The 17399-nt window shown below is 42.6% G+C and overlaps 1 protein-coding gene across 2 annotated transcripts in view; it reads right to left on the bottom strand.

Annotated features, from left to right (window-relative positions):
• Positions 1–5877: 5877 nt before the first annotated feature.
• The window catches only part of LOC145404661 (dihydrolipoyl dehydrogenase, mitochondrial), a 140198-nt gene continuing 128676 nt past the window's right edge, over positions 5878–17399 (bottom strand). For both annotated transcript variants that reach the window (XM_080276200.1, XM_080276201.1), the window contains exons 8-9: positions 10922–11111; positions 5878–6741 (exon numbers count right to left, since the gene is read on the bottom strand). In XM_080276200.1, the coding sequence (XP_080132326.1) occupies positions 6448–6741; positions 10922–11111 (484 nt within the window). In that variant the 3' untranslated portion in view covers positions 5878–6447. The remainder of the gene's footprint in view (positions 6742–10921; positions 11112–17399) is intronic.

Genomic DNA, 17399 nt, shown 5'->3' with positions numbered 1-17399 from the left:
GGAAAGAAAGCAACATAGATTCGAGGGGAATTATTACAAGTTTATCCAGACACTACTCCTTCCCTGGAAACTGTTTCCCGCTGGATTCGTGCTTTCACAGCAGGAAAAACTGAATTGAAAGATGAACAATGCTCTGGACGCCCCCGGACATCCGTGACCGAAGCAACAACTGTCCGTGCACGGTCCATCATTGACGAGGATCCAACTGTAACTCTTAGGTTCTTAGCCTTGGAGCTTGATATCAGTTATGGGAGTGCATATGACATCGTGCATGAACAATTACACCTGAGGAAGAAGTGTTGTCGATGGATACCCCATTTGTTGACTGATGAGCAAAAGGCTGAACGGGTGAGGATTTGTCGTGTCTGGCTTGCTGAATTTGAACCAAATGGTTCAAAACGGTTCTCAGATGTTGCTATTGGAGATGAGTGTTGGATTTCATTCTTCACAACCCGTGACAAGCAGTCAAACATGGTGTGGTTGGGCGATGAAGACCCTCGACCTCAGATTTTGAAGGAAGGATTTCGCAGCCGGAAGCGCCTTTTCACGATCTTTTTCAATTCTCAAGGACCAATATGCGTGGATGTGATGCCTGAAAAGTCCACTATCACAGCCCAATACTACACAGACCAGGTCCTTCCACAAGTCTTGGAACACAAGGCCAACACCGCACCAACCCGCCGTCAGTCTCGCCTTTTGCTGCACCACGACAATGCTGCACCCCACAAAGCTCGCCTCACTATGCAGTACCTGGAACAACAAGGTATAACTCTGCTCCCCCACCCACCCTACTCCCCTGACCTGGCTCCCTGTGACTTTTGGTTGTTTCCAGAAATTAAATCTGCCATCGCTGGGAAGCAATTTCATCGCATCCAAGACTTGGCACAGACCGTCAATTCAGAACTCCGAAGTATACCGTCTTCAGAGTACCACGCTTGCTTCATGAAGTGGAGAAAGAGAATGGAACGCTGCATAGAGGTTGGAGGGGAGTACTTTGAAGGAATGTGAGTCATAGTTTGATAGTTCTTCATGCTAATAAAAGTTTATGGACTCACTGTCATTTCTTTCTAATCACCCCTCGTATATATATACTGAACAACCATAGGAACATCACAGCATGTTCCATAATACATATTGTATATTACATATAAATATCCCTAGGTCATCCAAGACAGAAATCCTTTGATGTGTCACTGAGTATAATTAACCTTCTACATGATATACTGTACACTGAAACAGTATATCAACATAATACAGGAAAGGCAAGTACTATCAAAACCACTTCCATGTGACCTAGTCATGTTGTTGTGGCCCCAGGCTCACCTAGAAATGCACCTGGTGGATTGCTAGCTAAAAGTCCTTTTCCTGTAATCCAGCATTTCTTTGGGGGGATTTTGCTGGGAGGGATTTGAGGGACATTTACATGATGAGGCAACAGAACCACCCAGTTATATTGTTGCCACCACAGGAAGGCATCCCTCTCATGCAATGAAACACAGTACAGTACTGTATTTCAGTTACATACAGTACCTACATATATACTCTATATCACCTTTGCTGAGATTATTATGCTTAATACAAGCGGCTTTGAGTTTGCTATATAGTAACTCACCTTACTGAGTTCTGAAAATAAACTGAAATACACTTACAAAGATATTATCTGTAACCTCCATTTTTTTTTGTTCTTTAAATGTAAAACTTAAGTACAGTATACATACATATTTACAGTGCTGGTCTGACCTGCAGTGCATAGCTCAACTGCCATTTCCAAGTTCTGAATTCTGGCTTGCATTCTGCACATGGGTATCATTAGTACAGAAGTTACAATTGCAAAAATGAGAATAACTGTTGCTAGGGTGTATACAAAACAGATTCAATATAATCCTACTATACTTCTCTAAAGATTCCATGGTTTGTCTAATAATAATTCCAAGCCCATGTTCACTTCATAAGTATTTATAATCATCATCATCATCATCACCTAATTCTGTGTTGCCCCACAAGGAGCATAGGAGCCCGGGTCTAAGCAAGTTGGTCCTGACATTTAAGATGAGAGCGACCAGCTTCACTCATCCCCTAGAGGCATTACATGAGCAATAAACCCCAACCATCCTCTGGATATAAACTTGCACAGGCTCAATCCGATTGGAGCGCCTAATTACCCACTAAACCGTGGCTCAGTGGGTTAGAGCGCTCCGCTCTGACCGAAGGGTCGGAGGATCGAATCCACCCAAGGGTCATTGGTAGACATCAGGAAGGGCATCCGGTCATAAAATGCTACACGCTCCAAACCAAAGTCCTCTACCCAGGGGCAACGCCTTAGCCCTTATCCAAAAAAGGGATACCTGGCGTAAAACTCACTTTTAAACCACCAGGCGCCATAATTTGGTTATATGGTTACCATCCAGCATAGTAAATGGTTTCCTGGTGTACAAGAAATTATTTGGCTTGTCACTGAGTACAGAGTCACTCATAGGCAGAAGGAAGTGGAAAGAATGAAGGAAACAGACAGAAGAGGGAGTGTAGAGTCACCCATAGGCATAAGGAAGAGGAAAGAAAGAAGGAAAAAAGACAGAAGAGAACAGAAGGAAAGGAAGGAAGAAGAGAGGAAAGGGAAGTCAATTGAGATCAGCACTTCATCAACTAAGTGGACGGTAAGTGCCCCACCTACCATGTCCACTGCTAAATATAATACCCTTGAAAATATTGCTAAGTTCTCCCTGAAGAGAGTTCTCATTAAAGTCACACTCCATTTTGCCATGTTTACACAATACTGATCTCGGATATCTAAAAATACCTGTAATAGCCTCCTATACCACGTACTGCATTTACTGGGTCACATTCCATCATTTCAAATTACATGATTACATGATTAGTGGAACCACTGTCTGACTCTCTTCTTCTTCATTTCTGCAACATTCGCGGCCTTTCATCTAACTTTCGCTCCGTTGAACACCACCTCTCCTTCTCTAAACCTCACCTTCTTTTTCTAACGGAGACTCAGCTGTCTGAGGCAGCTGACAGCAAACCCTTTTCTGTATCCTCCTACTTTCTCTATACTCATTTCAAAGCCAAAGGTGGCTGTTGTGTATACATACGCAACGACTTATCTTGCTCTCGTGTTCCTGAACTTGATTCTTCTGAATTCTCCACTCTCTGGCTTCGGCTTTCCTGTCATTCTCTGACTAAATATATCTGTGCTGTTTACTTATCCCCTAATTCTACTGACTATCAAAAATTCTTCGACTATCTTACTTCTACGATGGAACACATTCTGTCCATTTCTCCTTTCTCTGAAATCTTCATTCTTGGAGATTTCAATGTTCACCACCACCTTTGGCTCTCCTCTCCTTTCACGGATCCACCTGGTGAACAAGCCTACATCTTTTCTATCCTTAATGACCTAGAGCAGCTTGTACAGCACCCTACCCGTATCCCTGACCGCCTTGGAGAGAGCTCCAACATACTTGACCTCTTCCTCACAACTAATCCTTCTGCTTACTCTGTTAATCTTTTCTCTCCGTTGGGGTCCTCCGATCACAACCTTATTACCTTAACCTGTCCTATCGCTCCAGTACGGCCTGCGGACCCTCCAGGGAAACGTCGTCTCTGGTATTTTGGAGCCGCGGACTGGGAGGCCCTCAGGCAGTACTTCTTTGATTTTCCCTGGAATGATTATTGCTTCCATGGCCGTGAGCCATCTGAGTGTGCCTTGCGCATTACGGAGGTTATTCTCTCGGGCATGGAAGCATACAGTACATTCCTTTCTCATATCCTTTGACTAACGCAAGAAAGCCTTGGTTTAATCACGCTTGTTCTAATGCTGTCCGCAACAAGGAGAAGGCCTACAAAAGGTACCGGAGCCAACCCACCCCTGAATCACATAATCTTTACGTTTCTGCCCGGAATCGTGCTAAGTCTGTTCTTCGCTCTACTAAAAATAATTTCATCCATACTAAATGCTCTCAACTCTCCAACTTGAATTCTTCCCGCTCCTTCTGGCACCTTGCCAAAAATCTTTCTAACAACTTTACCTCATCATCCTTCCCTCCTCTTTTCTACTCTGATGGTTCTGTAGCTATTTCTTCTACTGATAAAGCAGATCTCTTTGCACAGACTTTCTCCTCCAATTCCACCTTAGACGATTCCGGTGCTGTTCCTCCATCACTTCCCCCCTCTGACTTCCTCATGGCTGACATTAAAATTTCTTCAGTTGATGTATTTTCTGCCATTACTGGCCTCAGTACTAACAAGGCATATGGGACTGATGGGGTCCCTCCTGTTGTTCTCAAAAACTGTGCTTCTGTGCTTACACCCTGCCTAGGCAAACTATTTCGCCTTTGTCTGTCAACTTGTACCTTTCCTTCTTGCTGGAAGTTTGCTCTCATTCAGCCAGTCCCAAAGAAGGGTGACCACTCCCAACCCTCCAACTATCGTCCAATTGCTTTAACGTCCTGTATTTCAAAAGTTTTCGAGTCAGTTCTTAATAGAAAAATTTTAAGGCATCTTTCCTATCACAACCTTCTTTCCGATCGTCAGTATGGGTTCCGTCAGGGACGCTCCACTGGCGATCTTCTCACCTACCTTTCAGACTCCTGGTCATCCTCCTTTCGGGACTTTGGCGAAAGCTTTGCCATTGCACTTGACATCTCAAAGGCTTTCGATCGAGTCTGGCATAAATCTTTAATTTCCAAACTGCCCTTCTACGGTTTCTATCCTTCTATCTGTGCCTTCATCGCTAGCTTCCTTTCTGGTCGTTCTATAGCTGCTGTCGTAGACGGCCATCGTTCTTCTCCTAGATCTATCAACAGTGGTGTTCCTCAGGGCTCTGTCCTATCACCAACTCTCTTCCTTTTATTCATCAATGATCTTCTAAGCTGTACATCTAACCCTATCCACTCATACGCTGATGACTCCACCCTTCACCTTTCCATTCGGTTCCCGCAACGCCCATCTCAACAGTTACTTCAAGAAACAAGGGATGAGGCTATGGCACACCTAATGTCTGACTTGGCTCATATCTCTGACTGGGGTAAAAATAATATGGTTGTCTTTAATGCATCTAAGACTCAGTTCTTACACCTATCAACCCGACAAAATCTTCCACAGGTATACCCACTAATGTTTAATAATATTCAGATTAATCCTGCATCATCCTTGAACATGCTTGGGGTTTCATTTACTCGGGACTTATCTTGGAAAGATCATATTACATCTCTTGTAAAATCTGCTTCCAAGAGATTGGGTGTGCTAAGCCGACTCCGCTCTTTCTTTACCCCTGCACAATTGTTGACTCTATACAGGGGTTTTATCCGCCCCTGTGTGGAGTACAACTCTCATGTGTGGGGAGGCTCCCCACATACAGCTCTTCTCAATAGAGTGGAGTCAAAGGCTTTTCGTCTCATTAACTCTCCTCCTCTTACTGACTCCCTTCAACCTCTGTCTCTTCGCCGCACTGTTGCATCTTTATCTCTTTTCTATCGCTACTTTAATGGTCACTGCTCCTCTGAACTGTCTGCTTGCATTCCTCCACCTCTACGACGGGCGCGTAGCACCCGTCTGGCAGCAAACTCTCATCCCTTTTCTGTCCAACTCTCTAATGCAAGAGTTAACCGTTACTCTCAGTCTTTCATTTATGCAACAGGTCAGCTCTGGAACTGTCTCCCTCTGTCTGTATTTCCTTCTGCCTATGATCTCCAGTCTTTCAAACGTAGTGTGTCCAGGCATCTCAAAATGATCGGATCTTGAATTTGGCTCTCTATTGTATTTTGTTTTTCTCTTGGAGGGAACTGTTACTGCGGTCTCATGGCCTTTGGTTCCTTCTTCCTCGCATTAAAAAAAAAAAAAAAAAAAAAAAAGTAAAACACATGCTGGAGGAATTATTTAATTTACTTACATTATAAATCTTCAATGTAATATAGCTTACCTAATTTTTTGAGAATCAAAATATGCACAACTATATACAAAAGATACCCAACATACTCAGGCTGGTAAGTACTGGTGCAGGGTATACATGTTCTCTGCCTTCTGAACTGAGGACTGAAAGATCAACAATTAACTAATTCCTAATATACTTCCCTAACAACACACTATTTGGATTAATGTTTGCTAGGGAATGTTGCAAGAGACCACTGTGTAACTGCATCAGCCATTTCGCTTGCTGCACAAAACTCAGAATAGCAAAATAAGTGCAGGGATATAAACCTCTTCTTTCCATTGTATACAGTTAATTTTTGGTAGCACTATATTTTTTCTCCAGTCTGTGGTATATAAATAATTTTTGGTACTGGTATTATTGTATATATTTTACTAAAAATGCAATAATAATAAATAAGAAAAATCAACAGTACATTCTCTGAACAGCCTATAAAAGTTTGCAATAATGTAAACTGCAGACCCACCTATTTATGATTACTAAGGTATACCTGTGCAAAAAGCAAGAAAAAATTAGAAATTAATTGGCTTCCCAAAATATGCAGCAAGGTTGGCTTCCCTGTATGCTTCTGAGCAGGTAGGGTGGGCATGACAGACCCTGGCAACATCCTCACAGCTGGCTCCATATTCCATAGCCAGTGCTGCTTCATTTATCATTTCTCCAGCACCTGGTCCAATTATATGTGATCCCAGCATTCGATCTGTGTGTTTGTCTGCCAGAACTTTCACCAGTCCTTCAGTGTCATTGTTGCACTTAGCACGGGAGTTGGCTGCAAATGGGAACTTTCCAACTGTGTACTCCACACCCTGGAAATGAAAGTCAAGAACTGTTAGTGACTCTTGCTACTACAGTCAACCAAAAATGTTACTGTCCCTTACTAAAAGGCTAACTAAATTATCTACACACCAGAAGATGCTGGAAGTATTTCTCATTCTCTCTGTCACATCTCCCAAAGTGCTCTTCTGCTCATTTTCACACCACAGAGTTTTAATTTTCTGACAATATCCTGAACCTCACATTCCATGACTTTCATTTACACCCTCCTTAACCCTTTAACCGCGGGTGTCATTCCAGAATGACGTTGCAAAAACTGGACCAAACCGCGGGTGTCATTCTCGAATGTTTGTGAATATTTTGAATACCCCGCGTTTTTTCCGTGCGCCAATTGTTTCAAGGGAGAGTAGCTATTAAGTTCTTTCACTCCAGCCGACCCCCACCTCCCTCTTCCCCCCCTTGGGGCCCCACCTCCCACCCCCTGGGCCCCCCACCCCACCCCTGACCAAGCGCGCATCAGTATCTGTCCAGCTGTGTGAGTGACAACACATGTTGATGTGGCAGTGAAGTGCAGGCAATTACAGTGCCTTTTACCTGTCTCAGTGAACACAGAGTGGGTGTTTATCGTATGTGCAGTGTTTATATATGTTTATAGTATTATTATCAGAATGTGATTGGCATTTGGTAATGGTGTGTGAGCGAAAAATAGTGATTACAACACCGCTGATGTGGCAGTGAAGTGCAGGCAATTACAGTGCCTTTTACCTGCCTCAGTGAACACAGAGTGGGTGTTTATCGTATGTGCAGTGTTCATATATGTTTATAGTATTATTATCAGAATGAGGTTGGCATTTGGTAATGGTGTGTGAGCGAAAAATAGTGATTACAACACCGCTGATGTGGCAGTGAAGTGCAGGTAATTACAGTGCCTTTTACCTGCCTCAGTGAACACAGAGTGGGTGTTTATCGTATGTGCAGTGTTCATATATGTTTATAGTATTATTATCAGAATGAGGTTGGCATTTGGTAATGGTGTATGAGCGAAGGTAATGATGTGTGAGCGAAAAATAGTGATTTTACACCCCTCACTTCTAACGGCACTGCCCGTCCTGTGAAAGTCAACGAAGTCATGAAACCTACATCAATGGAAAGCTGAAGGTTAGTACTTTCTAATGGTACCTTATTTTTTTCTCTAGCTTTATTCTGTGCAGAGTTATTAAGGTTAAAAGGTTTGTTTACATTTGGCTGAAACCCCCGCGGGAGAGGACAGTCAGACCAAAACAATACCCGCGGTTAAAGGGTTAAGCACACCTGTGATTAACAGTCACACACATATCCTTCTCTGCCTCCAAACTCAGCAATTCCACCTGGTGAAATTGCGTGTGCAATCTGGAAATAACAGACACCAGGCAGACTAGTGGCAAAGTCCTGATATTGGAACAGTGGCCATGCCTTCTGTACAATAGTCTGAATCTCCCAGATGTGACTAAAAGCTTTATTTAACACGCTTTTCAGGCCCCAACACAATAAAGGTGATAGCCTAGTACTGTATGGGATTTTTTTTTTTTCTTATTAATACAAATGCTTAGAACGAGTTGCCACCATAAAGCTTAGCTCACCACAACATCTTTACTGGTCATGAATAAAGTGTAATTCTTTAATTGGAAACATGCAAAGCAAATGGAAAGCATCTATGACAATCAGTACAGCAGTCAGTTGATACAGTAAATATCCAATCAGCAACATCAGACACACAAGTATGCATGACAATAATAATACAGTACAATACTTCCATATAAAGACAGGGTTAGGTAGGATCCAGAAATAAGGAAAGGTACAGTACATCATAAAAGCATGAGAACTAGTGTACAATACGTGAAATGGACCACATAACTAATTCACACTTATGGAATCCTGGTTCCACCCCATATGCATAATCATATGCATTTATATTTTGTTGGTACTTTTACAGATATGCCTCATTTACATCTAACAGATGTTGGTAGGTAGCAGCAACCTTCATTCACTCAACAGATGTAGTGCTGCCTACAGTGGACACTCATTATACAATGAATTGGTATGTGATGAATTGCTTATACAGTGACCAAAAGTTTAGGACCTTTTTTTCAATATACAGTACATTCTTCACTTATACGATCATTATGATCCCATACATAACCTCACTAGTTGATATAATTATAAATATTTTTGTTTGTATGACTGTTGACACGCAAGATTACAGTCATCTGTTTGTTCCGATATGGCCTTTGAACTCAGTCACTATCAGGTGTGTTAGTCAGTGATGGAATAACAGTGTGATGTTGGAGTTCATGCTGCAAGTAAAGTGCAGTGAAATATTGGAAACTTGTCTTTAGACTCTGTTGGGTGGGTGACCATGGGCCAGAAACATATCCCAATTAAACCCATGTTATAACTGAGTTGATACAGTACAGTAGTCCCTCAATTATCAGGATGCTGGACCATGGCTCTATTAAACCATTAACTGAATTTACTTGCTATTAACTGGACAGAAAAGTGCCAGAGAACTTCAGCCGGCCAGCCAACATGTCCAAACATTCGATGTCGTGGTCGCTGGGCTCCAGCTATGAGTGGGAAGTAGTCCGTAAATCAAAACCAGAGCTGAAATGTACGTCCGCCCTGTACTGAATGGTCAAAGTCGTGCACTCATCCAATTACTCCCAACAAACCTCAGCACTCAAGTTATAGGAATGTAATCCACAGCAGTGTCAAAACGTCCATACGCATCCCCACTGAATGTCCAGTATTTCACGGCCACCAGGCTAAGTCATTCCTAAGTTGGGGTGGAATGGGAGGGGTTGGGGGATTGGATGGTGTGGGAAGGATTAGTGGGTTAGCCTGAGGAGGTGTGGAGGAAATAGGAGTAGGGTTGGCATGGGGGGGGTCAGTGGGGGGGGGGGGAAAGGAGCATAAGGAGCAGGTCAAGGTGTTTGTGTAATGTTTTCTGGATGCAAGTGTTGTGCAGGTGTAATGGGTCCAGTTCTAGCAGGAATTGCACTGAACTGAACCCTTTGTCTGTCGGCTTGAAGTGATAGGTTTTGAGCATGTTGGACATATGTATTTGTTGGTGGGTCCTGGATTACTCTCAATGTCCTCAGCTAGAAGAAGTCATTGAGAAATGACCACAGGGGAGTCATTTCTCAGTGAAGAAAAAAAGTTGTTGCTGTGTGTGTTGTGTTGAGAGATGTGGTACTTGCACAGGCGACCGAAGCCACTCCCTGGTTCTCGGGCCCCGTGAGGGACTGGGGGAGTTTGCGGTGGTTTGGCCACCATGTTGTCCTCCTCTTCTGTTTCGACAGCCTCTGGGGGCTAGAATCACGGTGAAGACGCACGTTTGTATTGGCACAGGAACCAAGAGTGTTAAGCATGAAATCAGCTTGGGATGTAACTGCCAGTTAAGAGTGACGGGTGGGATGGGGGGTTGGGTGGGGGTATAGGGGAGGGTTGGGAGATGGGGTAGAGGTGGGTGAAGCTTGTTTCATCCCCACCCTCCCCTATTCCCTGGGTATACAGGGGTAGGAAGGGGGCACCCCTGGCCAGAAATTAGTGATCATCTACCTATCTATGGGCCAACACCCTAATCCCACAAAGGATGGCTGCAGACAAAACGCCTCCAAGTCGCTCTGTCACCCACCATTTGACTACCCTCCCCCCCAACTCACTCCCCCCTCCCTCATATACCTCTCAACTCCATCCCTCCACCTCAACCTCAGTCTCCCCCTCCCTCTCCCTCCCTCTACTTCACCTACATACACCCTCTTAGTCAGTCTGTCATTCTCCATTCTCTCCACATTAGTGATTGTGAGTGAACATATTTCTAATGTTTTCAGAGGTCCCTCCCAACAGTCCAAAAAAGCAATAGTTCGAATGACCCTCAGTTCCCTGCCATTCGGATTACAGGACTTTTACTATATTTATACATATAGGCTATAAATAAAAGGTTCTGCCACAATTAGGACTCTGAATGATGTGTATATGACTGTGTGGCCCATTTCACTTGGCACACTGCTGACAGATCGCCAACCTTTATGCTCTCTCTATGTTTCTGGACACTCTCATTTACTCTTGAGTTGCGGATATGGGCTGGGCTGCGATATGATGTGGAATGACAATGATAATCCATATGAACAACTGACAAACTGACAAAGACTGAACTGATAGTCCATACATTACCATTGCCTTAAGATCTTCCTCTGTCTTGCCAACCCATGCCACTTCTGGATGAGTGTAAATAACTGCAGGGACACAGTTGTAGTCAATGTGGACTGGCCCTCCAGCAATACCCTCTACACACACTATCCCCTCATCTTCAGCTTTATGGGCCAACATAGGACCATGGATACAGTCACCGATAGCATAGATACTGAAAGAAATAAATTGCATTAAATAATAAAAAACTGCTTCTCCAAGGACAGTAAATAAAAATTAATCACTTCAAAGAATCATTTCATCACATTGCACAAGACCTCTCCATTCTCTGTGATGGGAAATTGGAACTGGAGGATGATACTGATGATTAATATGATTATGATGACAAAGTGGTCCTTGTTAAGCATAAAAAGTAATAACCATCAATCTTACTGTACTCTTTGTGGTGGCAAACTCGCAATTATCTGTTGCCACATTTCCTGGCAGATGTCATTACGTTTTCGTTTTCGTTTCATTACCTGTCACAGCAAATGGGACTGAATTTATAAAAGCATGTGGGAGGCCCAAAATTGCAGTCCATACCAGGTAATTTTCAAGGAGACATGGGACCACCTTATTTTGCTGTTTTCTTTAGTTTTTCTTTGCTGAAGCACTTCATGGGATTCACTAAGTATTTTCTATGTTTTCAAGTTTTGATGTTTATTTCCTTTAAAAGTGGTGAGTTGGATTTAAAAAGTTGTCTTTGTTTACAATCCCCAATGGTGCCAAAGACAGACGGATGCCATCTTAGAACGTCATTCTTGGAATTAATTACCTTTATCAGTGCTGATTTATCCAAACCTAATCTAACCCAATTATTTTGCTAACCTAACCAAACTTATCTTAACCTAACCCAAGCTCCAACCACAATTACCCTTTTAAGACAATTTAGGCACACTAAATTCAGTACATAATGCAGTGGTATGTACCAGAAACACAGGGGTATGGTTTGGTTAACAGAAAGTGATGAAAGGGGTGCAATAAAGGAGAATATTTAACCCCCCCCATCCCGACGTTTTCTGGGCAGTGGTACACCCCAGTCCCGACATTTTTGGACCTTTTTTTTTTTTTTGGCACAAACATCCGCTTTGGTGAGAAACATCGAAAATTCATAGAGAAATCACTCACCTGTGGTTTAAAATACTCGATCCAGGTAGGAGTACCTCCTTACCTTACAGGGTTTTCTATCAGGCTGGCTGCAAAGAAAACGAGTTCTATGGGAGGATAACTATTCCACACCACTCATAAACGGTATTTATTTATTTATTTGGTATGAATTTATATGTAGTACGAGAGTACAGTATGTTGGTTTTCAAACGGTAATATAGGCATTATAAGCACTGTTTCACTCACTAACTCATCACCATTCCTGACCTTTTTTTTGCCACATTACCTGATCATCATTTCTGACTGTTTCTTCCTCTAATGTTTGTCCTCCACATTGTCATCAATTGGGGAATCACTCTGGCCTTGAATTTCGTACCGTGGCATGACATGGCTTTACTGGCCAGGTCACTGATAACAGGTGAATTGCTGAGAAAAGGGCATGCAGGGGGGGGAGGAGGTCATGCTGGGTAAGGCATTGTCCCTGCCTGGCATCTTGTAGAGGAAGGTGTCCCTTGTATACGTGCCAAAAATCACTCGCGAAAATTGAAAATTGTCCAAATTAAATTGAAAATTGTGCAAATTAGGGACCTTGCAATGTTGCCGCGTTAATTTACGTCTCCGGGATATGAGTGCACATCATGTGAGGACGTGAATTCACGTCTCCAGGTTGGGCGGGTTAATCTGTTGCTGGGTACACATAACTCGCTGAACCCTTGGCCAGTCACTTGCCTTGTCTCAGACTGTAGACCCATTGAGGTCAATGTGTATGGCTTAGTTTAAGCAGCAGAAAGACATTACCAGTTCATTTCTTATTCTTAAAGTTTAGTTTTATATTTTAAAAATTATTTTAATAGTGGTAAATAATTGTCAAATTGGTGGTGGTGGTGGTGGTGGTTGTTGTATCACCTGTCTGTCTGATTGGGCAGACCCATCAATTTCAGGCAAGCAACTGCCCCTGCAGGGAGGTGATATTCCCATGCAACTGACAGCAGCACCTAGCCACAGCGAGGAGCAGGGGTTAGTGTGGCAGTCTTGTTCCTGGGTGACTGCCACGTCTGCATCTCTCCGCCCAGATAACTGGGATACCATAGTTGGCTCCATGTCACCCTGTTATTTGGCTATATGGTTACCACCCAGTACTGTAAATGGTTTCCTGAGTTACAGGACACCATTTAGCTTATCTAACACTGTACAGCCACCTGAAGTGGAAAGAAGAGTAATAGACAGTGACAGGAAGGATGGGAGAAACAGGAAGAGATTAGGATATAAATAGAAAATGAAAGAAAGATATGAAGGAAGAAGTACGCTGCACTACATCAAAAAAGTGGTTGAAAGGCACCTCCACCTACCACCACAATGGTGTAAACAATGATTATAATCCCTACTGACATCAAAGACAGATATCATCTTGTGGTGCACCATAGACAGACAACATCCTAGAATACCATTTTTCGCATGAAATTATGCTTATCAGTGCTGAATTATCCAAACATAACCTAAATTTTCATAACAACCTAACCTAATTCATCCTAACCAAACCTATTTTATGATAACCTAACCGAACTTATCCTAACCTATCCCTTTTACCCAAGAAACCATTTACTATGCTGGGTGGTAACCATATAACCAGGATTTCTGGCAAGTTAAGTGTCCCCAGATATCCCTATCTAAAATCACTAAATTATGGTAAATGTTTTGGAAAGCCTCGGAGGGCCCAATACCTGCCCAGGGCCCCAACCAAATAGGCAGATTCGCATGGTCATGTGGAATGTAAGAGATCTGAATGAGGAGAGTAACAGGGTGGAAATGGTGAAATGTGTTGAAGAGTGCGAGATATGCCATGATGGCACTGTATGAAACTATGATGAAAGGGTGTGAAGTGGAGGAATGTGAGGGTGTAAAGTGTGTAAGGTCGGGCATGAATGGGTGAGGACGATGAAAGGAAGGAGTTGCTTGTAGATTAATGAAGTGTGGCAGGGTGGAATGAGAGATTATGGCATTGAGATGTATGTATGCATGTCAAGTTCAAGTTTGAGAAGGTGAAAGTGGCAGTGATTGTAGCGCTGGCACTGTGTGGGGACAGGAGACAGAGAAAGACAGGTTTGGTGAAGAGCTGAATGAAGTGGTAGGAGAAATGCTCAGGAGTTATAAAGTGATTGTAATGGGTGATATGAATGGCAGACTAGGCACTGGTCCTGTGAATGATATAATGGGTAATAATGTAATAACAGGAGAGAATGATAATGGGAAGTGACTGAAGGACAGGTGTCAGGAAAGGAGGTTGTGCATACTTTTGTATTTCTTATTTTAAACACAAGAGGCACATAAATATACGTGGCACAGAGGGAATGGAGATCATGCTGACAGGAGTCTGATTGATTACGCGCTCGTAGAGAAATCAATGCTGGGTACCGTTGCTGATACGAGGGCAGTGAGAGGAAGATGTGGAGGTCTGTCAGATCATATAAATGTGGTGTGCATGATCAAGCTGAGAGGAGTGATGTGGACCAGGAGAGAGAGGAGCTGTCAGGGAGAGAGACTGAAAGTTGAGAAGCTGAGTATCAAAGAAATGGCAAATGAATACAGGGCCAAAGCAGGCAAAGGAGTTAGAATTAGTGAATTGGAATTAAATGGATCTGGCCAGCCTGTGGAATGTATAAAGGAACTGCTTAGTTAGGAATGCTAAAGTGGCATGTGGTGTGGCAGGAGTAAGAACAAAGGAGCCTGGTACAGCATGGTGGGATGAAGAGGTTAAGAGGGTAGTGGAGGAAAAGAGGAAGAAGTGGCTAGAGTGGTTATAGGACAGGGGTTCAGTTGCAATAAGAACTCAATATATACTGAGAGCAAGAAGCACATAGACTAATGATGAGAGAAAAGGAGGTAAATAGTGATCTAGGAAAAAAAATGAATGCAAAATACCCTGAAAATAAGAAGTTATTCTGAAAAGAGATGCAGAAATGTAGAAGTGACAGTGGAAAGAAATGTGAATGTATGAAGGATGTAAGTGGTACATTCTTACCCCATGAGGATGAAGTAACGACCAGATGGAAAGATTATTTTGGTGGTCCGATGAATGGGAATGTAGTGAGCAAAGCGGCTGTAAACACGATTGGTTTTAGGAGTATGCAGAGAAGGAATGTAGTACCAGGAAATGTGACACATGCAGAGGTGAAGAATGCTGTGATGCAGCTGAAAAATGGGAAAGCAGCTGGGGCTGATGAGGTGTATGCAGAGATGATTAAGTGTAGTGGAGAGAGTGGAATGAAGTGCTTGTTGGAGATATGTAAGAAGGCTTGGATGAGTGAAACTGTGCCTGAAGAGTGGAAAAAGACAGTGATTGTACCCATGTACAAAAATAATGGTAAGCAAAGTAAGTGCAAGAATTACCGTGGCATAATTTTACTGAGTGCGGCAGAGAAGGTATTTGGAAGAATTATTATAGAGAAAGTAAGAAAGAGATCAGAAGTTCTAGTGAGTGATGAAAAAGGTGACTGTAGGAACGGCATAGGATGTGTGGATCAAATATTTGCAGTAAGACAGACAGCAGAGAAGGCATGTGAGAAGGACTATTAGGTGTTTGTGGCATTTATGGACTTCGAAAAAGCATATGACAAAGCAGACAAAGACTATGGAAGGTTTTGCACATGTATGGTGTAGATGGTATGCTGCTAGATACTGTCATGCATTTTTATGAAGGTAGTGAGGCATGTGTAAGGGTAAATGGACATGTAAGTGATTGGTTCATGATCAATGTGGGCGTGTGACAAGGTTGTGTGATGTTTCCATGGTTGTTCAATATATATATGGATGGGGTGATGTGAGAAGTAAAAATACGAGTAATGGAGAGAGGGATGGCACTGGTAATGAATAATGATGGATGAAATATCTCAAATTTGTTCTATGCTAATGATTCAGTGCTACTTGCAAATATCGGACAAGAAATTGGTAGATTAGTGCACAGTTCTGCTGATGTCTGTGAGAGTCGTGCCTTGAGAGTAAATGTAGAAAAGAGTAAAGTGATGGTAATCAAGAGAGAAGGTGACTCCCAGTGTGATGTTACAGTGAATAAAGAGAGACTAGAATTGGTGTGTGTTCAAGTTACAGTGAATAGAGAGAGACTAGAATTGGTGTGTGTTCAAATACTTGGGTATAGTGCAAAAGAAGTGGAAGTAAAGTGACACAAGGAAGGAGAGTAGCTGGTGCCATGAAGGCCTTGATAAGAAACAGGGGCTTGTGTGTTGCAGTTGTGTGAGGCTTACATGAAGGAGTGTTAGTGCCAACTTTAACCTATGGATGTAAGACTATGGTGTGGCATGAAAATGAAAAGTAAAGAGTAAGAGCAGTGGAGATGGGACTCCTGAGGAATGTATGTGAAGTACAAAGAGTGGATAGGATACGGAATAATGTGATCCGTGAAAGATGCAGAGTGAGGAAGTCTGTGGACACCAGAATCGAAGAAAGTGAACTGAGATGGTTTGGTCATGTGGAGAGAATGGATGAAAATAGAATGGTGAAAATGGTATATCTGGGGGAATTTGAGGGAGGGAGGAGGCGAGGTGGGCCAAAAGGAAGGTAGAGGGATATGGTGGATGAGTGTGTGAGGATGAGATGTATGGAAGTTGGTGAGGCTAAGGGACTGACAAAAGACCAAGCTGGCTGGATGAATTTTGTGAAGAGATGTGCATAACCAGGGATTTGGCACCCCTTTTAATGTGACAGCATTCGGATTGACTCTTAACAGACAGGTACAGTATGTGTGAAGCTAAAGAACGTGGTGAAAGTGTTTTGGCTTATCTGATGGGAGCCAGGATTCCATGGGCTTGAATGATGAGTGAATGTAAGTGTGGCTCATTGGACTGGGCAAACTTACACTGTTGCTACTCCTTACCCTGCCATAGGATGGGAAAGGAGGTCCGGATGATGATGATGATGATGATGATGATGATGATGATGATGATGATGATGATGACGATGATGACAGATATTTTCCATTTGCTGATGGAGCTTCTTCATACTCAAAAATGTATTTCTGTACACCTTTACAATCACTGAATCAATTCAAAGGTATGCAAAAATTCTTGTTAATATCTAAGAGGTGATACTATGTCTCCTTGAAGAATACAGCATAACCTCGTTATATGACGCCCTGTTACTTGATAAAGTGTTACAATAATAATTACAAAGTTATACCCTGTCTCAGTACATTATCAAAAAATTAATCATGACTTCGCTACAACGATAATTTCGTGAGCTGCCTCCGACAACCTTATGTGGACACAGTGATGCATGCAAGCCAAAATGGCAGTCCAGCATTTAAATTTGCTATGATTATTGCCTTTCGTTCTAGCCTGTGCAT

The sequence above is a fragment of the Coenobita brevimanus genome, chromosome 64 (assembly GCF_032717465.1).
Source record: "Coenobita brevimanus isolate Jiangsu-jjx chromosome 64, ASM3271746v2, whole genome shotgun sequence".
In the NCBI taxonomy this organism is placed as follows: domain Eukaryota; kingdom Metazoa; phylum Arthropoda; class Malacostraca; order Decapoda; family Coenobitidae; genus Coenobita; species Coenobita brevimanus.
Note: the sequence above shows the minus strand (reverse complement) of the source record. Positions and strands in the feature narration are given on the sequence as shown.